Source organism: Anomaloglossus baeobatrachus, chromosome 4, assembly GCF_048569485.1.
Source record: "Anomaloglossus baeobatrachus isolate aAnoBae1 chromosome 4, aAnoBae1.hap1, whole genome shotgun sequence".
In the NCBI taxonomy this organism is placed as follows: Eukaryota; Metazoa; Chordata; class Amphibia; order Anura; family Aromobatidae; genus Anomaloglossus; species Anomaloglossus baeobatrachus.
In genome coordinates, this window is record NC_134356.1 from 43,336,128 (window position 1) to 43,359,500 (window position 23,373).

At 44.4% G+C, this 23,373-nt stretch overlaps 1 protein-coding gene across 2 annotated transcripts in view; it reads left to right on the forward strand.

The window, feature by feature from the left end:
- The window catches only part of IKBIP (IKBKB interacting protein), a 30,673-nt gene extending 13,955 nt beyond the window's left edge, over nucleotides 1–16,718 (forward strand). The window contains exon 3 of one of the 2 annotated variants that reach the window (XM_075342205.1): nucleotides 15,927–16,718. In XM_075342205.1, the coding sequence (XP_075198320.1) occupies nucleotides 15,927–16,670 (744 nt within the window). In that variant the 3' untranslated portion in view covers nucleotides 16,671–16,718. Of the gene's footprint in view, nucleotides 1–4,571; nucleotides 5,701–15,926 lie in introns of those variants that run through there. The other variant, XM_075342204.1, reaches the window with a different exon arrangement.
- Nucleotides 16,719–23,373: the final 6,655 nt, after the last annotated feature.

Genomic DNA, 23,373 nt, shown 5'->3' on the forward strand with positions numbered 1-23,373 from the left:
GTTTTTCAGTTTAAAAAGAAATCCTGTACCCAAATGTAGTTTGATGTAATAAAATAAACTGAGCTTTACCCACCCTCCCCGGGTCCAGTGCTGTGTCAATACCGTTTTCCTGTTTATCCGCTGTGCCGATGTTGTGTCAAAAGCGCTGCAGCAAATCACTTAGTTCAATAGTTTGTGACATAAGTATTGTAAGCAAATAACAAATATCGGGGCAGTGGTGGAGATATGACACTGGACCCGGGGAGGGTGAGTAATGCATCTTTTTTTTTTTTCTTATAAAACAGAACTCTTTTGAAACCATAAAACCCCTTTAAGTTCCATGTGTTGTAAGTTGTTGTTTTTTTTTCATCCATTGGACTCGCCAGTCAGATATAGAAAATCAGAGGTCAGCGTTTAAGGAGCTTACCTGGATCATCCGTTTTTTTTCTCCTTACTTACTCTCTATAGATTACCTTGTGCTAATGCTGGAACCATCTGTGCAATCGAATAGTTTTCGGTCCCTGTCATTGTTTTCTGATGCAGATCACTATACATAGTCCACAGATGGTTCACTCATATAAATCCGCTTCGGTTTTCTAAATGAAACATCATCTCCAGGGGACTTCAGAATACACTGTCATGTCCCTGCTTAATTTAGGACTTGTATCCTGTATTTTCCACCCATTTTCAATCTCTAACTTTCAATTCAGGTACAATTAGTCATGTGGTTTCTGGCCATAGAAGGTCACAGTGTCTGGCTGCACAGAATGCTCCCTGACTTTCCATTGTTCCTGCTGTCAGTAGTAATTGGTATAGGTAGCTTTCCTGCTGGATTAATATCTCCCGTTTCGACCCAGCAAGAGCTCTCCTTCCACCCACTGCTGATCATCAGCATTCTCTTGGTGCTTATATACCCCTTCCTTCCTTGGACTAATGCTGGTGATATTTTCAGGTCGTTCAAACCCTGTTTGCAAGCAGGTGGCTTGTACTCCTCTGTGGTATCGTTGCTGAAAACCTTGCTGAACTTCTACCTGCGTCATTTGTCGATAACTAGTTCAAGCATGCCCCCTGTGTGTCCTCCTTGTGTCTTCTATAGTGGTTAGTGAGGTTGACGAAGAGCTCATCCCACCCATTCCCTATTTAGGGCCCAGCGCTAGAGATACCTAGGGTCAGGTATCTGGCTCGGCGCATAAGTGCGGAACCTGTGAAGGGTGGTGAGGGACCCCAGGGACCAGCAGTAGGCTTGCACAGGGGTCACCACCTCCTCCTTCCCCAGACACAGGGTTTCCCTTACCTTCCCTTTCACCGTTTGCTTGGTACTTCCCCATATCTAGCGTGACAATTATACTGAGCAGTGTAGCTGTGAATCCAACACTGAGGTGAGATAAAACACTTACTAGAAAGCAGAAACTGCATCTTTCTATCTCTCTGCTCCTCTCTCCATAGACTTCCGTAGGCAGCTGTCATCTGATACTTCAGTTGATTTATGCAGCGTTTGTTAAAAGGACAGGTTCAGGTCCATCAGGTTTAACTTCTATCCAGTAATGAGAAACTGTGCGGAAAGCTGCCCCTAGTGGAGACTGAGGAAAGATCTTTTAACGCTATTTCGATGCAGACCTCATCATGTTTAGCAGTTGCCTGAAATTGCTCAGAAATAGGGCATCAATTCTAGGGAACATAAGGTTATTAGACATATAAGTAAGGTAAAGGGAATAAACAGCAGATTTTTGCTGTGTAATCTGAGAGCACCATGATGTAGGGGCTGAGACCCTGATTCCAGCGATGTGTCACTTACTGGGCTGCTCGGTGCAATTTTGATAAAATCCCTATTTTCTCTGCTGGAAATGTAGCAGTGGTATGAATGCTGAGATGTGTATAACTCCGCCCACACCGCTGATTGGCAGCTTTCTGTATAAAGTATCAGCAAGCTACCAGTCAGTGATGGGGATGGAGGTTACACAGATTAGCTGGACTGCCAGGCACAGGTCACCTAGTCCTGCAGTGATAATCTCCTGCTGATTCCAGCGATGTCACTTATTGTGCTGCTTGGTGCAGTTTTAATAAAATCCCTATTTCCTCTGCTGTAGATGTAACAGTGCTATGAATTCTGAGCTGTTTATCTCCGCCCACAGCCCTGATTGGCAGCTTTCTTTGTACAGTGTCATCAAACTACCAATCAGTGGTGGGGGCGTGGTTAAACAAATTTGCTGGACTGCCAGACACGCAACATCTAGTCCTGCAGTGATAATCTCCTGCTGATAAAACACTGATTGCATGGAAACTATAACAAGCTGCGAAGGAAGTGGCACATCATTGGAATCAGGGTCTCTTTGCCTGCTCTCCGATTACATAGCAAAAACTTGCTGACGGATATCTTTTAATGGTGCAAATGTCAGAATAAGACTCCCGATGTTAACCAAGCTCAGTAGCGATCCATACCGCAATGTCCCTATGCTGCACAAGCAGGAATGTTACCCAACCAGCCGGTCGTCATCGTCTTGGCATCACATAATCCCATTGTAATTTTATGTTACGAGAAAGAATAATGATTCATTAATTTTAATTATGGTAAATCAGTGTCAGATTCTTCCAGGGCATTTCCTGCACTTCGCTTTACTCTGTCTCCTATTTCTTCATCCCGAGACACAATATCCGGACTCCGTTCTGCATGAATCTTACATGAGGACTAGATTAGGTTTCTAGAGTTGTGACGTAATGAAGGCGGCCACTTCAGCTCCTAAAATATGTATAATCCGGGCTTTTACAATATACGGAAATAACAGGTTTTAGGACAAGGTGCAACTGGTTTATAGTTATTGGAAGAAGATGCTTTAAGGGGGTCTCCGCTTTTACATAAATAAAATTTATTATATAATCAAAAGTTGTGCATATTTTTGTGTAAAAATTAAAATAAAATTAGTATATCAAGTAATTACCATTTTAAAAGTCTCGGCTTCTCATCACATTCCTAATTGTTATCAACCACTGTTATCAGCATAAGGAGTCAGGGAGTCAGGCTGTGCCCTGCACGGCAAAAAACGCCCATGGTTTTCCTGCAAGCTCCTGCGATTTTTGGATAAACCCTATGCGTTTTTTGCTGTTTGATTCTAGGCAGAAAACGCGTTTTACAGCACCGTGTATATACACTAACATGGAATTGTCACATGGGCACTATGCATGGTGGCCTAGAGGTTCCTAAGCTGGTCTGTGGAAGCCCTACTATCTGTCACGAGTGTAACAGTCAGTCATGTGGTTTCTGGCAATAGAAGGTCACAGAGTTTGGTTGCACAAAATGTGCCCTAACTTTCCATAGTTCCTTCTGTCAGTATTCACTGGTATAGGTAGCTTTCCTGCTGGATTTATTTCTCCCCTTTTGGAAACAGCAGGAGCTCGACTTCCACCCAGTTGTTGATAATCAGCTTTATCTTTGTGCTTCAATACCCCTTCCTTCCTTGGACTAATGCTGGTGATAGTTTCAGTTCATTGGTATAGGTAGCTTTCCTTCTAGATTCATCTCTCCACCCTTTTGGAACCAGCAGGAGCTTGACTTCCACCCAGTTGTTGATAATCAGTATTCCCTTGGTGTTTAAATACCCCTTCCTTTCTTTGGACTGGTGCTGGTGATATTTTTCAGTTCCTTTAAGTCTAGGTTGCAAGCAGGTGGCTTGCACTCCTCTGTGGTATTGTTGCTGAAAACTTGGCTAAGCTTCTACCTTAGTCATTTGTAGATAAGTGGTTCATGCTTTTCTCCCTTGTGTCTTCTATAGTTGTTTAATGGGGTTGACTAAGAGCTCATTCCATCCGTTCTCTATTTAGGGCCCAGCACTAGGGATTTTTAGGGTCAGTTATCCGTCTCCACACATAGGTTCCGCACCTATCTAGGGTGGTGAGGGACCTCAGGGACCAACTGTAGGTTCGGTCAGGGGTCACCATTTTCCCTAGATACAGGGTGTCCCTTCCCTTTCACCATGCGCTTGGTACTTCCCCATACCTAGCGTGACATTATCGCTACTCACTCCGTCTGCTAAAATCCAGCTTCTTTGAAGCTGATCCTGAAGGACACCTCTTCAAACTAACCACTGTCAAATTTATAGGCTGCAAAGAACAAGTCAGTAAAACAAAAACTTCCAAATCGGTCCACCATAATCTTCAGGAAAAGAAAAACTCCCCCAAAAATGAACTGCTTCCCATTGAAAAACTCAACGTGAACATAACCTAGGGAATAGCGAGGCCAAGAATGTCTGCTCTTGACTGGTGGCTTCAAGGTCTCATAATTGGTGTTTCTACCTTCTCTACTGTACGGGATCAAACTTTCCATGCAGTTCCTCAAAGATATCTCTTCGAATTTATGGTCTCATGATGATAACTCCATATTTGTGAACTCTTTTCACTCTTCTTTGGTCAACTAGAAGTCTTTCCTGCTCCTCCTCCTCGTCTACCAATCCTTGGAGAAGTTGAGATTGACAGCCTAAAAATATTCAATTCTGGCAAGACAAAGCTCATATATTCTTTCCTTACGATGACGCTGTGTTTTTTGATTTCTTTTATACATTACATTGTGTTAGACTAAGCACATGGACCTTCTCTTACAGCTCGAGTCCACCGATGAGGTCCTAGCAGAAGCAACGTCATCCTCTTCTCTGGTGAGCAACTTACAGCAACAGTTGACCAACCTCTATACTGATATCGATCACATCCAAATCCATGAGAGGTCGCTCTCTGAAAAGATGCAGACTATCAACCTGAGGTTTCAGAACATCACTGATTCATGGAAGAAGAGTCTCGATAAGATGAACCTCGAATCCGACTCTGTCAAGTCGGAAGCCAAGTCTTTCCGTAACGAGATGACCTTGAAGATCAACTCTGCTGACCAAACGCTCAAGCAGCTCTCCGAGAAACTTAAAGAGTTTGAATCTGGGACAATCCGTAATTTTAGAACCGTGAAAACCCAAGAAGATGATGACCTTCAGCGGATTTCTGATGTTCTGGAATGGGATGACAACGCTATCAAGGAGATGGAAAAAGAACAGAGCGACTTGGTCGATCTGAACAATAAGGTCCGAAAGAACATGGAAGAATTTCAGCCTAAACTGACGGAATGCATCAAGAATTTGCCAGCGATTGACTCCGGAGTCCGTAGCCTTCTGAAGGTGTCTACGGAGATGCAGGACCTGGAGAAAAAAATGAATACATTGACAGAGCAAGTTTTTAATACGGAGGACAACTTACTGAAAATCATTACCGAGACTTTGGAGATCCAACATGCCCTGGAAAGGATGCAGTACGACAACAGTATCCTAAAACTGCAAAATGAAGTGTCCGTATTGAAGGAGAAAGCAAATATTTTGTCAGAAGAGAAGAAATCTGATAAGAGTTAAAATTAAACTGAAAGGCTAAAAATATATATGTTTTTAACCTTTTTTTTTATCGCACTACAGACATGTATGACTGTAGCATACAGGCCAATCTATAGACCCAACTGGGTGACATCAGTCGAACCCTTTCAACGAAATCTGACTATTTTAACAGTATTTTGAGATGCACTTCGCAACCTTCACACAATTAGTATTTTATGAATATTGTGCTGGGAACAATATCTCCATTAAATCAGATTTAACAAGAACTATTGTGTTTTCCCGAAAATAAGCCCTAACAGGGTTATTCGACCTTTTTGGGGTATGCTTCTAATATAAGCCTTATTCCAAAAATAAGCCCTAGTTTTATACCTTACTACCATGTTTATCCCAAAAATAAGATATACCCTGAAAATAAGCCCTAGCTGGGTTTTTTGACCTTTTTAGAGTATGATTTATAATATAAGCCCTACTGCAAAAATAAGTCCTAATTGCATACCTTACTACCGCGTTTTACCGAAAATTAGCCCTAGCAGGGTTTTTCGACCTTTTTGGAGTATGCTTATAATATCAACCCTACTGCAGAAATAAGCCCTAGTTCCATGTGTTTCCCCAAAAATGAGATTTACCCTGCAAAATAAGCCCTAGCAGGGTTTTTCGACTTTTTTGGAGTATGCTTCTGATATAAGACTAAGGGGCACTTTGCACACTGCGACATCGCAGGTGCGATGTCGGTGGGGTCAAATTGAAAATGACGCACTTCCGGCATTGCATGCAACATCGCAGTGTGTAAAGGCTGGATGATACGATTAACGAGCGCAAAAGCGTCGTAATCGTATCATCGGTACAGCGTCGGCGTAATCCATAATTACGCTGACGCAATGGTCCGATGTTGTTCCTCGTTCCTGCGGCAGCACACATCGCTGTGTGTGAAGTCGCAGGAGCGAGGAACGTCTCCTACCGGCCTCACTGCGGCTTCCGTAGGATATGCGGAAGGAAGGAGGTGGGCAGGATGTTTACATTCTGCTCATCTCCGCCCCTCCGCTCTGATTGGCCGCCTGCCGTGTGACGTCGCAGTGACGCCGCACGACCCGCCCCCTTAACAAGGAGGCGGGTCGCCGGCCACAGGGACGTCGCACGGCAGGTGAGTGTGTGTGTGAAGCTGGCGTAGCGATAACTTTCGCTACGCCAGCTATCACCACATATCGCTGCTGCGACGGGGGCGGGCACTATCGCACTCGGCATCGCAGCATCGGCCTGCGATGTCGTAGTGTGCAAAGCCCGCCTTACTCCAAAAATAAGCCCTAGTTCCATACCTTACTACCATGTTTATCCCAAAAATAAGATCTACCTCGAAAATAAGCCCTAGCTGGGTTTTTCCAACCTTTTTGGTGTATGCTTATAATTTAAGCCCTACTTCCATGATTCCCCAAAAACAAGATCTAATCCAAAAATAAGCCCTAGCAGGGTTTTTCAACCTTTTTGGTGTATGCTTATAATTTAAGCCCTACTGCAGAAATAAGCCCTAGTGCCATATCTTACTATCGTGATTCCCGAAAAATAAGTTCTATCCCGAAAATAAGTCCTAGCTGGGTTTTTCGACTTTTTTTGGCGCATGCTTATAATATAAGCCCTACTGCCAAAGTAAGCCCTAGTTCCATGCCTTAATGTGTTTCCCCGAAAATAAGATATATCCAGAAAATAAGCCCTAGCAGGGTTTTTCGGCGCTTTTTTTTGGAGTATTCTTCTAATTTAAGCCCTACTGCAAAAATGTGCCCTAGTTCCATACCTTACTACTGTATTTCCCCGAAAATGAGACCTACCCAGAAAATAAGCCCTAGCTGGGTTTTTCGACCTTTGTGGAGTATGCTTATAATATACGCCCTACTGCAGAAATAAGCCCTAGTTCCATACCTTACTACCATGTTTCCCCGAAAATAAGGTCTACTCCGAAAATAAGCCCTAGCAGGTTTCTTGGCTTTTTCTGGAGTATACTTATAATATAAGACCTACTGCTGAAATAAGCCCTAGTTGTATACCTATCTATTGTGTTTACCCAAAAATAAGATCTACTCCGAAAATAAGCCCTAGCAGGGTTTTTCAACCTTTTTGTTGTATGCGTCTAATATAAGCCTTACTACAAAAATAAGCCTTAGATCCATACCTTATGACCGTGTTTCCCTGAAAATAAGCCCTAGCAGGGTTTTTCAAGACAAAACAATCACTGATCTCGGGGAGACCAGCCAAAGAAACCACTGCCGGCAGCCAACAAAGGCGCTCAACACAGTGAAATCCTAGGTGCATTGCTCACTGGGAAGTATGCAAATCAAAAAGGTCCGTGGAGCCTCTGTTAGGAGTCTCGACATGGAAAATAGCCACATATCCATCTGGGAAGGACCTAGCCAAGGAGTGGCTCTTTTTAGGAGACCACCACAACCACCATATTAAGTGGCCTTTTAGTCAATATCTAACTCTTGACGAGTTTAAAGATATGACAAGGGGGCATTGCACCTAGGATTTCACTGTGTTGAGCGCCTTTGTTGGTTGCCGGCAGTGTTTTCTCTGGCTGGTCTCCCCGAGATCAGTGATTGTTTTGTCTTGCAGGTCTACTAGGCATTGCTCCCACCTGGCCAGAATCCTACTCCACACTGATGAGGGGCAATACCCCGAAACAGCTGTCTGTGGATGGATACCTGGCCTTGGTATTTCCCTTGTCATATCTTTAAACTCGTCAAGAGTTGGATATTGACTAAAAGGGCCACTTAATATGGTGGTTGTGGTGGTCTCCTAAAAAGAGCCACTCCTTGGCTATGTCCTTCCCGGATGGATATCTGGCTATTTTCCGTGTCAAGACTCCTAACAGAGGCTCCACGGACCTCACTGACTAGCAGGGTGTTTCAGCTTTTTTTGGAGTATGCTTCTAATATAAGCCCTACTGCAAAAATAAGCCCTAGTTGCATACCTTACTACCGTGTTTCCCCAGAAATAAGATCTACTCCAAAAACAAGCCCTAGTTCCATACCTTACTACCATGATTCCTCGAAAACAAGATCTAATCAAAAAATAAGCCCTAGCAGAGTTTTTCGACCTTTTTGGTGTATGCTTATAATATAAGCCCTACTGGAAAAATAAGCCCTAGTTGCGGATTATCATAGTAATGGTATCCTGAAAAAGAGCTTGTGCAGCCCTTTCAGGATGTGTAACTTTTGTAGGTGTACATTGCCCCATTCTGGTGCTGTAAACCCCATAGTCACATGCCATCTAGTTAATGAAAAATGAATATCGCCCACCCCGATGTATTTGGCGTTAGGGATTGAAACGTTTGTTAATGGAAAATGAATATTCTCCCTCTTTCCCCACCCATAATCCCTCCCACCCCTCTGTGGCGGCATCAGTGATTCAGTCAGGCTACTGTATCTGATTATTGAAATTTTCGGACTGGCCGGTGGCTCTCCTGACCCGAACAACTGTCACGCTCAGGTCAGGAGAGCAGACGGACAGTCCGAGCATTGCACTGCGAACGTCACACCGTAGGACGGCAGGCCACAGAGGGGTGGGAGGGATTATGGGTGGGGGAAAGGGGGTGAATATTCATTTTCCGTTAACACCTGTTCCAATCACTGACACCAATAAAAAAAAATATAAGAAGACATCCCCTGAAAATAAGCCCTAGCCAAAAATAATATAAGACCATGTTATTTTGAGGGAAACACTTTTAATACCATATCCAACATTTTGCGATCAGTGTCTTAATAGATGAACAGTAAGATCGGTGTACCATTTTTCTGCAGCAGAGCTCACGTGCAAAAATATTGACGTAACTAATATGATTTTCGATTCTTACAGCCACCAGTAGGGGGAGCTTTGGACCTTATGAAATACAAGGAAATGGAATCTGTCACCAGGTTTTTTTCTATCTGAGGGCAGCATAATGTAGAAACAGAGACCCTGATTCCAGCGATGTGTCACTTACTGAGCTGTTTGCTGTTATTTTGATCAAATCAAGGGTTTCTCTAGCAGCCCCTTATATTTTTTACATTGCACACAGATTTCTTATATTTTTATGCCTGGTATTTTTAATACAAATAAAATGAGAAAAACTTGAGCTAAGTGTGTATTTTTTCTTTAAATGTAACTTTAGTATTCATGAGCTGTATATCTCCAGGCAAAACAGCAGGTGCAACATCACTAAAAGCCGGGTGGTGTTTAGTTTTCCACTAATAGGCCCATTATTTAGGAGGGGAAGTTTATTTCACATTTTCTGGCACCGCTCCAGTTTCCCAAAAAATAGTTAATATAAATAGCTCAAGGGTAGAATGACAGACAAGATGAATTACTAATGAAAACATCCCATTCTTCCCTATGAAGAACAGGGAGGAATGGACGGAGCGGAGAGCACTAGAAGCAAAGTGTCAATGTCTGGAAAGTTGTATGACTAAATCCATGGGGTCCAAAGCACTATGCATCTGTTTTATTTTCATATCTGTGTAGCTACGGGGGCGGCAGTATACCCCATTCTAGTGTTTACTGGTGGTCAAAGGGGTCAGAAATGGTTTATCTATTTCTGTAGCCAAGAGGGTGGCAGTATACTCTCATTCTGAAGCTAGGCCTTGAGGTGGAAGGAGCTGCTGAGCTCTTTGTATGAAGCAGTGTAGGCTGTAGTCATAAAGCTGGGCTTTATCCTTTGTTGCTTCCCGTGGTTGTTGTACTTTCCCTTCTTATTCTAATAGTGCAGCGGTGGGACTAGCGATCCTTACTTGCCAGCTCACTAGCCAGGGTTATTAGACGTTCTCTCAGGTAGTGTTTACTGGTGATCCCAGGGGTCAGAAATTATTTAACTATTTATATAGCTAAGGGGGTGGCAGTGTACCCTACTCTAGTGTTTACTGGTGTTCCCAGAGGTCAGAAATGGTTTAACTATTTGTGTAGCCAAGAGGGTGGCAGTATATCCTCATTCTGAAGCTAGGCCTTGAGGTGGAAGGAGCTGCTGAGCTCTTTGTATGAAGCAGTGTAGGCTGTAGCCATAAAGCTGTGCTTTATCCTTTGTTGTTTCCCCTGGTTGTTGTACTTTCCCTTCTTGTTGTATTAGTGCAGCGGTGGGACTAGCGATCCTTACTTGCCAGCTCACTAGCCAGGGTTATTAGAGGGTCTCTCAGGGTTTCAGGTATCCTGCTCGGCGACAGGTGAGGAACCTGTATAGGGACTAGCTAGCAGTGCAGTGTGTTGCAGGAGGCGTCCCATCATCCCCTTCCCTAGCACCAGAGCCCACCATTGTGAAAGTGTCCCCGGTGTATTCCTTGTTTGTTGTGGTGAAACCTCTATTTGTTGTGTGTCATGACCTTCCCCAAGTCTGTGCGTGACAATAGATTATTTTCTGATGATCGCTTCTCTTTAAGTATTCAGTTTCCCTGCAGCGCCACAACTGGGCAAATGCAGCATTATACTGTGCCTATTCAAAATGTATAGGATAACTGTAATAACTGGAGGATTGTGTGACCAGTCCCCCAGAGTGAGAGACCATCTTGGCACACTCTCCAAACTGCCTTAGAAATGATGACCCTAAATAACGGGCCTCATTCTGATTCATTCTGAAGCTAGGCCTCGAGGTGGAAGGAGCTGCTGAGCACTTTGTTGTATGAAGCTATTTAGGGTGCAGTCCTGATGTCTGACTGCAACCATGAAGTTGGACTTTATACTTTGTTTTCCCTGTTTGTTGTACCTGCCCTTCTTGTTGTATTAGTGCAGCGGTGGGACTAGCGATCCTCACCTGCCAGCTCACTAGCCAGTGTTAATACAGGGTCTCTCAGGGCTTCAGGTATCCTGTTCAGCGACAGGTGAAGACCCTGTATAAGAACTGGCTAGGAGTGCAGGGTGCAGGTGAGTGCAGGAGGTGTCACATCATCCTCTTCCCTAGTACCAGGGCACATCATTGTGAAAGTGTCCATGGTGTACCCCTTGTTTGTTGTGGTGAAACCCCTGTTTATTGTGTGCCTTGCGCCACGCCGGACCTTCCCCAAGTCTGTGTGTGACAGTAAATTTATTTTCTGATTGCTTCCCTTTAAGTGTTCAGTTTTCCTGCAGCGCCACCACAGGGGAAATGTAGCATTACACTGTGACTATTCAAAATCTGTGGGATTACTGGAGGACTGTGTGACCAGTACTCTAGAGCGAGAGTCCATCTTGGCATGCTCTCCATGCAGCCTTAGAGATGATGACCCTAAACAACAGGCCCTATTCTGATTCATTCTGAAGCTAGGCCTCGAGGTGGAAGGAGCTGCTGAGCACTTTGTTGTATGAAGCTGTTTAGGATGCAGCTGGGCTTTATCCTTTGTTGTTTCCCCTGTTTGTTGTACCTTCCCTTCTTGTTGAATTAGTGCAGCGGTGGGACTAGCGATCCTCACCTGCCAGCTCACTAGCCAGGGTTATTAGAGCATCTCTCAGGGTTTAAGGTATCCTGTTCGGTGACAGGTGAGGAACCTGTATGGCTAGGAGTGAAGGGTGCAGCTGCAGGTGAGTGCAGGAGGTGTCCCATCATCCCCTTCCCTAGTACCTGTAACGCCTGCTTAGATCCACAGACTTAGACAGGCTGTAATGGACAGGCTAGAGGGAAGCCACTCGCCAAGCAGGACCCCCAGAACCCTGAAACCCTTTAACCCCTATATAGGGATTTGGAATTACACAGGGCCCTGGAGATCACTACCTGTGGAAGGCTGTAGTCTGAGACAGTAGTTGTCAGGCAGGGTCAAACCAGGAATTGCGGAACAGGGACAGAATCAGCAGGCAAGGACGTAATCAGAAACAAGCAAAGGTAAAAACCGGAACGGGCAGAGAGGTACAAAAACAGCAGGCTGGAGGGTAGTCAGGAAAAAAGCGGTAATCGGCACACGAACTCACAGGACGAAACAGGAGCCAGAATTCTCAGAACTATCTCTGGCAGAGGTCAGCAGACAGGAGAGGAATTAAAAAGGGTGTGGTGTCTTCCCATAGGCTGTAGCTGAATGGTACCTCAGCTGGGAGACACCCGCCACCTACAGTCAGCCAGTGGCACTGCAGATCCCCAGGAAACCCAGTCCAGTGGATGAACGGAGCCTGTGCCCACCAGCGCCACTGGCATCGAATCCTCTCCCATCACCAGCACCATCCACGGCAGGAACACGGCGTCGCCTTGCGATTGGAGCAGAAGTCGATGGAGCGGACTCCGGTGGTGACGTTAACAGTACCAGGGCCCACCATTGTGAAGTGCCTTAGAGATGACGACCCTAAACAACGGGCCCCATTCTATGGACTATTAATCCACTTCCCAAATTGACAGGAACGTTTTCATGAGTTGCTGTGTCGGGATGTGAGATGTTCTTTTTGTCGAGATTCGTGTAGAATGTTTGGAACATTTGTTCTCTTCGGAGCGAGTTGTTGCTGTGGTAACTGAAATAATGTTCTTATCCCGCTCATCATTTACGTTATATTGGTTGTCTACATTAGATAAACTTATTTCATTTACCCTGTTAGACTGCAGTCAAAAATTGATTTAACCCCAACCCCCCACCCCCATCCCATCCATTTGTTAACTTGAGCCAAGAACCGTGGCCGTCCATTGATCTGCACAACCTTCACGCTGCATTAAAGCCTTCACATAAGACTTCAAGAAGAGGGTCCAAAAACCAAGATGGGACCACGTCTTATTGTTCTAAATCACTAGATAAGATGGGCAAGAACATGGAAGATACTTTTTTTTTTTTTTAGGCTATAATAATATTTACTACATATAGTATACATTCATTTAAAATGGGGACAAACGAAAAAGAGGATCTGATGCTCAATGTCAGGCAGCAGCTGCAAAAGCAGATATAATTTTAGTGTATTTTTTAAAAATAAAAAAGCTATGATCCCAATATAATATTACCCCTCTATAATTCTCCTGTAAGATTGCGTTAAATATGGGATTCTTTAGTATGTGATTTTTCGATTGAAAAAAAAGGATTAGAAAATGTGTTTTTTGTTAAATGTTTTTTATTATTTGATATTCATGTCATGAGCTATATTAATAAAAATAAAAACCTTGCACGTTTCACACTAACAAATGGGTCAATTCTGGACTCATAATTAATGGGTTTTTTTTTGTTTTTTTTTTTTAAACTACACGCACATTAGTAGCAGTACGCAAACTCAGATTCTATCTTTTATATGAAGTGTCCAATGATCATGTGAAAAGGTCATTGGGATTGGATGGGGCCTAGAGAGAGATGTGACAATGCTAATGGATCCTGCTTTCTCTACTGTATATAGAGGTGTGATCAGTCATTGTACAGGAGGTGGAGGAGGTGAGCTGTGACATTACCTATAGGGAATTATTTATCCTGTGTTATCTACTGTATACAGAGGTGTTATCAATGATTGTACAGGAGGGGGGGGAGTGAGCTGTGATGTCACCTATTGTGGTTGGTGGATCCTGTGTTATCTACTGTATGTACAGGTGTTTTCAGTCGTACAGGAGGATGAGGTGAGCTGTGACATCACCTATTGTTTATTGGTGGATCCTGGGTTCTCTACTGCAGATAGGTGTTGTCAGTCATTGTACAGGAGGAGGAGGAAGTGAGCTGTGATATCACCTATTGTGGTTGGTGGATCCTGTGTTATCTACTGTATATAGAGGTGTTGTCAGTGATTGTACAGGAGGAGGAGGTGAGCTGTGACATCACCTATTGTAAATGGTGGATCTTGTGTTATCTACTTTACATAGAGGTGCTACCTTTCATTTCAACTCTGGCTATGATGATAATGAGGCTTCTGAACCCCATAGGACAGTGTGAAAGTTGCAAGATTTAAACACTTTTTTTTCTAAAGACCTGTTTAAAATACATTCAACGCGAAACCTTTTTTATGCAATAGGTCTTTCTTTAGCTAGATATATATATCTCTATCTCTCTATGAAAAACACTGTATATGTATATACGCTCAGTACAAAGAGCTGGCGCATGATTTCTTTTTTTTTTTAATTGCAAAAACTTTAAGGCTATATTCACACGTGGCATTTTTTTTTTATTATAACCACAAAGATACAGCATTTTTGTCCCAAAATAACCCACCAAAAATACACCACAGCAAAAACATTGTGTTTTTGACGCGTTTTGCTCAATGCATTTTTTGAAGTCAAATCTATTCACTGGAAGGGCTCATAGAGTTCACAAAAGTACGGTAATTAGATGTTTTTCCAATTATTAATCACATATTTGGGATTTTTTTAAGCTTACAAAATAGATGGTCTTTAATATCAGATTGGTGCTGACCATCTCCTGGCACCTCATAGATCAGAGAGGACTTCCCTAGGCAGAGCGCTGTACTTTTCGTTGTGTTATCGCCTGGTATTGCAGCTCAGTTCCATTCAATAAGGCCCCTTTCACATTGGGTTTCAATCTCCGTTCAGTGGTCCCGTTGGGACGTCTATCCGAACCCCTGCAAAACAAGTTTCGGATGTATTCGCCGATGGGGCTATTGACGATAATGGTGCAGATGGAGTCACTGTGTGCCATTTTCAGGAGTATATGCTTTCTGGAGGCGAACACCTAGAAGTAGTATACATCCCAATGGCCCCATCATTCAGCTGATCGATGAAGTTAGACCCTGACGCGCAAACTTCACATCTAAACAATGAACATATATAAAGCTGAATGTGTATGTATGTATGTATGTATGTATGTATGTATGTATGTATGTGTGTGTGTGTGTGTGTGTGTGTGTGTGTGTATGTCATAGGCTATGTTTTGAGGGGAAATGTTAACCCCGCGCTTTAGTTATTCGCCAAAAAACCTGCCTCCATTAAAGTGAATGGAGCTGGGAGCCACAGTGCAGCCAGAACTTCAGAAGAATGTGCGGTCACGCCCTTATATGGAATGTTGGCGTGTCACAATGCAGCCAGGGAAAGAGACAGACAGGGAAAGAGGCAGACACAGACAGGGTAAGAAACAGACATAGACAGGGTAAGAGACAGACAAAAAGAGACAGACAAAGACAGACTGACAGGGAAAGAGACAGACAGGGAAAGAGGCAGACACAGACAGGGTAAGGATCAAACATAGACAGGGTAAGAGACAGGCACAAAGAGACAGACACAGACAAAGTAACAGACACAGGGAAACAGACAGGTAGGGAAAGAAAGGGAAAGAGACAGACAGGGTAAGAGACAAAGAGAAAGACACAGGGAAAGAGAGGGAAAGAGACACAGGGAAAGTGACAGAGATAGACAGACAGGGAAAGAGATAAATAGACAGACAGGGAAAGAGATTGAGACAGACGGAGAAAGAGACAGTCAGAGACAGACAGGGAAAGAGACAGACAGACAAAGATAGAGAGAGAGACAGAGAGATATATACAGAGGGGGAGACAGACAGAGAATGGAAGAGAAACAGAGAGACAGTTACTATCCCGGGAGTTAATACATTCTATTTATACATTCTATCCCGGGAATGTTAATACATTCTATTTTGTTAACAGTTATTAACCCGGGCGAAGCCGGGTAGTACAGCTAGTTTTTAATAAAGTTCCAAAAAACCCGTATATCCGCTTTTTTAAAATTATTTTTCTTTACTTATTTTTCAGATGGAAGAAACCACACAGACCATGACCAAGCTAAAGGATCTTCAGATCCCTGAGCGCATGGAACAGTTGCAAAAGGATATTGGCAATATCGAGCAATGGACAAGCCTTATTTCAGCAAAACGAGACCAGCTGGAAGTCAACCTTACCGCTCTTGAAGATGCCGTTTCTCTGGTTGAGCAGACCACCACAAGTATCTCTAAAGAAGTTTCCAACAAGATAGCGACCGTGAAGACAGATGTGAGAAGGATTTCGGGGATGGAGACGGACATTATCTCTATGACTGACTCGGTCAATGAGTTGGAGAGAAAATTAGAGAAAGCCGAGAAGAAGACAGCGGAGAGAATGGGAGATGCCTTATTCGGCAGCATTGACCGGATCACCTCGTTGAAGAGCTCGGTTTCTAGGAATTCGGACAGAATAGATTTCCTAAAGATACGTTTGATGGAGCTCAAGGGTAATTTCACAGACAATTCCGATAAACTCTCCAGTCTTGAGAGTGACAGATTGAAGGTCTTACAGGCCGTAAATTTTGCAAACGAACTCAAGCCCAAAGTCTTCACAATCAAGAAGGACTTTGCCTATTTAGAAGCCACGATAGGCGATCTGACTCTGAGGATCGGCCGCTTGGCATCCGATCTACTCAACAGAGAAAAAGATATCAACCTGCTAAGCGATAAAATGTACAACCTAACGGTGATCAAATCCGAGATCCTAGATCTAAGTAATAAAATTAGTAATGTGTAGGAGGGTAAACCGGCTCCATCAAGAGGGGGGCTATGTATGGGTATTGTGTGCACAATACATTGCAATTAAAGTGCTTTTCTTTTTTTTTTTGTTTTATACTTTTATTGATTTGTATGAATTTTATTTTCGGCAACAGTCGTGTTTTCACCTCCCACTCACTGACAAAATCCATTAATCATTTCTTCTCAGAGGGTTTCATTATGTAAAATGTAATGTATGTATTGGTGTTCTTCCATAATGCATGTGTTGGGCCTTCTATACACATTTAAAGGGAACCTGTCACCAGATTTGGTGACTATAACCTGCGGCCACCACCACGCCGCTGTGTAGAACATAACAATGACTTTATAATACGTACCTTAATAATCGGTACGGTGCAGACTGGTCAGATGGTTGTCTCCATTCTCTCGTAACGGCGCCTCTTCTTTTGGCCATCTTTGTCCTCCTTCTTCTGAAGCCTGGGTGCATGACGTGTCCTACATCATGCACATGCACTGGCATTGAGGTCCTGCGAAAGCGCACTACAATACTTTGATCTGCCCTGCTCAGGAAAGATCAAAGTGTGCCTGCGCAGGACCTCAATGCCGGCCTGTGTGAATGACGTAGGATGCGTCATGCACCCAGTCTTCAGAAGAAGGAGAAAAAGATAGACCGAAATAGGAGGCGCAGCACCCGGAGAATGAAGACACCCATCCAACCAGTCTCCACCGCCCCTTAGGTGAGTATTATAAAGTGATTTTTACGTGCTACACAACGCCTGGGCTCTCATATACAGCATGTTAGAATGCTGTATCTAAGAGCCCACTAGTGGTGGCCGCAGCTTATAGGCCCCAAATCTGGTGACAGGTTCCCTTTAATATTCTAGTTGAACAAACAGTCTCCATCATTCCCTACTGGACCTGGCATACTGCAGGTTCTGTCTCTGTTAGGCAACATGTTCTCATATGTAATAGAGCATGACTTTGTCACAGATACAGTATGCAGAGCAGATCATATGTGTGGGCATGATGTGACTGCTGGTGCCACACCAGGTTGGACTCCCGGCGAGTGGCGCAACACAAAGGGAACGCTAAGATACCAACACTACAGAAGGCCCTGGCACTAGGGAGAGGGAAGTGGAGTCACCTCCTAACACCTGAGGCTGTTCCCTGCACTTCCTAATGTCCCGTGATGGGTCCTTCTCCCGTGCGCCATCACATGCCTAGGCCCTCCCGGGCCATTAACTCACCCGGACTAGTGAAGGCCAGTGAGACACTAGTCTCGCCTGTACAATAAGACAAACAGGTGGGGAAAGACACAACAAATAGCACATCACTGATTTTCCAACAGGAACTTCTCAGCTGCTACAGAAGCAACATCTCTGCTTCTCCAGAAACTAACTCCTTCAAAGTGGACAGCATAGGTATAAGCTATAGCCGGCATAGGAAGGATTGAGGAGTTAGATTGTATAACAATTTTTTACTTTTTGAAAAAAAAAATTTCTGCAAAAGTCAATACCATCAGTTGCCTTTACCTACGTTTCGGCTCGATCTGAGACTTTATCGTGGCAATATTATCCCGAGGTAGATTGATAAAGGGTTAGGCAGTAAAAGTGGGCACAAGAAAATAATTCTGGTGCCCAGGGGCAAGCTCACACTGAGTCAGTTGGTAATGATGGGCACTAAACACTGTGCAAACGCCTGGGATGAAAAGCCTGGTGGAGCAGGAACAGAGTTCAGTGATTCGGTTGTGAAGCCACGTGGACTGCAATATAATCTGAAGACAGCATGCTGCAAGAGTTAAAACAGAAATTTCAGCCCCATCTGTATTATTTCGTAGTCTGCTTTTGTTTATCTGTAATGTTAGTTTAAGCCTCTTATCTTTATCATTAGTGGGTCTCAGCAGCCTGTGAGCTATAGTCCGACTCTGCCCCTTCTGCGATTAGCAGCTTCTGTCTTTGGAAATGAACATTGAAAGCATGGTGTGTGCTGCTCTTAGATAAGGTAGCAAAAATCTGCTGACATATTTCCTTTAACCCCTTCAACACCGGAATTAAATATGCTCGAACTCGCTAAACAACGAGCGGGTACTAAAACGCATCTCTGATCAATAATATACTGCGACCTTCTGATTACACATCCCCCTCGAGATCACATCAGGCCGTGACACATGAGGACTGAATCGAATATCAGTAAAAAAAAAAAAAAGACTGTTCAAACCAAACACAGGTGCTCGCTGCAGCCTTGGCATGACAACACACTTGAGTGCACCTTCCCACTTACTTTTTTATCTTATTTCCCTCTTTCTTGATTGAAAACTCATACTTTACAGAAGCCAGAGTCACATGGAGATTGATGGAGAACAAGTGAGATAGTACACTGAACTGACTTACCACGTCAAGGCTGCAGCGAGTACCTGTACTCGGGATAAGCAGTCATTTTGTACTGACAGGCTTTTATTTTAAAACAGTAGATGTTGATTAAATGGTCCCAATAAACTACAACCAATTATTGGACAGTAAGGGCGGGTGCACACGATCAGGGTTGGCAGAGTTATGGTTGCAGTGTGTTTTTGCTGCGTCCAAAACGCGTTGTACAATAGAAGCACAGTGGATGGGATTTATAGAAATCCCACACCCACTGTGCTTCTTTTCTCCGCAGCGTAAACTGACCTGCGGCGCAGCTTTCAAAGCCACAGCGTGTCAATTTATACTGCGGAGGTACGAGTGATTTCCGCAGGGAGTATAGAGCGAAAGTTCGCAGCGGCCCGAACCCTGCGGAGAGCACTCCGGCCCTGCAGGGGAGGACACGTCCTGATCGTGTGCACCCACCCTAAGGTGGCATAGTATGGGACGACCCTTGAAATGGGTAAATCAGTATTGGGATACGTTAGGCATTTCGAGCTACTAACTTGCAGAGGAGGTTGGATGAAAAAACATGAGAATTGGCATACTATAGTCTAATGAATATGGGCCAATATTAAAGGGGTTGTCCACTACTTTTACATTGATGGCTTATCGTTAGGATAGGTCATCAAAGTCTGATCGTCCAGGTTCCAACAGCTCGCACCCCTACCGATGAGCTGTTCTTGGTCCCGGCGGCGGCGGCAGCAGCAGGTAGCTAGAACTGCTCAGTTCTGGAGTGCACCATCTTCTGATAGCGGCTGCAGCCGGGAACTGCACATCCGCCTCCCATTTAGATCAATAGGGGGATGAGTACACAGCCGCAGCCACTATCAGAAGATGGAGCAGCTCCGGAACTGAGCATTTCCAGCTGTCTGCAGCCGCCGCTGGGACCGAAAACAACTGATTGGCAGCGGTGCGTAGTGTTGAACACCAGACAAATCAGAGATTTATGACTTCTCCTAATGCGGGCTTTACACGAGACGAGCTGTCGTGCGATGGATCGTCGGGGTCACTGTTTTCGTGACGCACATCCGGCATCGTACACGATTCTCGTGTGACACCTCCTAGCGACGCAGTATCGCTCACAAATCGTGAGTCGTGTACTCGTCGCTAAAGCGGGCTTTACACGCTACAATATAACGATGTGTCGGCGGGGACACGCCGTAAGTGACGCACATCCGGCATCGTTAGTGATATTGTAGTGTGTAAAACCTACGTGCGATTGCGAATGAACGAATAAACGTTGATCGCATGCACGTCGTTCAAAACCTAAAATATTGAACGTCAGGTTGTTCAATGTTCCCGAGGCAGCACACATCGCAGTGTGTGACACCCCGGGAACGATGAACTGCAGCTTACCTGCGTCCCGCGGCTACCGCCGACAATGAGGAAGAAAGGAGGTGGGTGGGATGTTACGTCCCGCTCATCTCCGCCCCTCCGCTTCAATTGGCCGGCGGCTGTGTGACATCGCTGTGACGCCGAACGTCCCTCCTACTCCAGGAAGTGGATGTTCGCCGCCCACAGCGAGGTCGTATGGACGGGTAAGTACGTGTGACGGCAATTAATCGTTTGTGCGACACGGTCAACAAATTGCACGTGCCGCACATACGATGGGGGCGGTTACGATCGCATATGATATCGTATGCTTAATTGTAAGGTGTAAAGCAGGCTTAAGTTTTAAAAAATTGTTTATTTAACATGGCGCCGGTTGTTCATCGTACCCGGGGCAGCACACATCGCTCCGTGTGACACCCCGGGAACGATGAACACAGTTTACCTGCGTCCCGCGGCTCCCGCCGGCAATGCGGAAGGAAGGAGGTGGGCGGGATGTTACGTTCCGCTCATCTCCGCCCCTCCGCTTCTATTGGCCGGCGGCTATGTGACGTCGCTGTGACGCCGAACGTCCCTCCCCCTTCAGGAAGTGGATGTTCGCCGCCCACAGCGAGTTCGCTCAGCAGCCGCTTTAACGACTTTGTGCGCCACGGGCAGCGGTTTGCCTGTGACGCACAAACGACGGGGGCAGGTACGATCGCTCGTGAAATCGCACGATAGATCGTACTGTGTAAAGCCCGCATAAGGATAGGCCATCAATGTAAAAGTAGTGGACAATCCCTTTAAGTGAATTTGGCCCATCTTTGCGTTTTGCCTGTTGCATCCTTACACCTGTAACTGCAGACCATTGTACATCAATAGATATCATACTGGAAAAGTGAAATTATTCAGAATTTTGAAAAGACCAAACTTAAAAAGTATCAATCAAACTCCAGTTTTCCTCTGGGAAGGCAGACATGGCCGGATACCTCCGAGTCCTATCACGGCCCTTCGCTTTGCATCTGTTCTCAGCGACTTTGTGAAAATTGAGCGAACAAAGCTGAAGTGTTCAGCACCTGCAGGGTAGTTTATGGCAATGTTATAATTGCAATGTGCCGCTACAATTGGCATAGCAACAATAATTGCACAATAGATCAATTGTCTCACACTCGGCTTGCTTTATTGTTTTTGCTAAAGACGGAGCTGCTCGTATATCACATTTACATCTGTAACATCTTAAAGGGAACCTGTCAGGTGCAATTTGCACCCAAAACCACAAGCGGTTCTGGCTGCATGTTACTAATTCCGGCCTAACTGTCCGGAAAAAGTATTTCTAAAGATCCTTTATGATATGCTAATGAGGCCAAGGACTAGTTGCAAGGGTGTTACTTCCCTTGTCTAGTCGGCCCCCTTAACATGTAAGCATGATCCTGTGGGCGTGCTAACATGCTAATGAATGCACAGCATCAGAGGCATGGTTGCGATCACCTCCACTGCCACCGCTGGTTTTCAGCTCAGTGCGCATGATCAGAACTTCCCCAAACTTCCAGTCATGCGCACTACACCAGTCTGAAGCTGGGACTTCTGATCATACACACTGAGCAGAAATCCAGCGTCAGGCACGGTGGCAGCAGAGAGCGGTGAGATCGACTATGTCTCTGACACTCCATATTCAATAGCATGTTAGTACACCCTCAGTGGCGTGCTAACATGCTATGTGGGCTGACTAGCCAAGGGAAGCAACACCCCTGCGACTAGTCACTGGCCTCATTAGCATATCATAAAGGATCTTTAGAAATACTTTTTCTATAGATCTCTTTATCTATACTACTAGATACAGGGACGGTTAGGCAGGGATTAGCAATATGCACCCAGAACTGCTCTTGGTTCTGGATGCATATTGCACCTGACAGGTTCCCTTTAACCCTACAACTACCAAAGAAAAGGAAAACACATTTAATATTGAGAGTCAAAAATGGAAAATGACTCTCAAGTCTGAATCTGTCACTAGTCACATAATGCAGAGAGACGGGCGTGACACTCATCTGGAACGGAGCAGACCTATGTGAATGCAGTGTCCCACTCCATTCATTGTATATGGGACTGCGGGAGACAATGGAGCGCTGCACTAGGCTTTCTCCAGGAGTCCCATAGACAATGAACGGAACTGAGGCTGACCATGCACGTCTTCAATCCATTAATGGCTATCCCATGTGACATAGCCCCAATCTCGAGATCATTAAATAGGGTTAACGAAAATAGAATTTGAGCATTTTTTATCATTAGCGCCATTTATTGCATGGGAACTTCTTGTATGTTTCTATTTTTTTTTTGTGTATTCTCTACATTTTATGTTCCTCAATCAGCAAAATTCTGTTCAATCTTCCACCACATTGTCTTATTTCACACCTTATTTGAGCGGCAAGACCAGTTTTCTCCAACTTCAGGGTAAGAAAGTAGAAAAGTCATATATATTATATATAATTTTGCCCTTTGGTTGTTTTTGTTCTTTTCTTATTTTGCAGCCACGTTAGTTATAGAGAAAATGTGGAGGAACCGGTTAACATTTTACGTAAAGTCCCTACTGTACATATAGGAGGACTCGTCTCCTTATTACCTGGCACTTATTATCCAACTCATATACATGCAAATGACCCAACCCAAGCAATAAGATGACACGTATGTGTATAGTTTGGAACAATATAGGACTAAGGCTGCTTTCACACTACGTTTTCTTAACATGCGTCATGAACGTTTTTTTGCTGTAAAAGCGGATCCTGCTTTTACAGCATAAAAAACCTCATGCAAACGCATGTGTTACTTTGCAGGATCCTGTCACTTTAAGTTTATGGGCGGGCATTGGAGTCATGTGATCATTGGGAGTCAGTGGAACTGAACGTGATAGACTGGGAGCCGGCATCTGACAGCTGCGGAGGCTCGTAACCAAGGTAAACATCGGGTAACTTGCTTGGATACCCGATATTTACCTTGGTTACGAGCAGCTGCTAA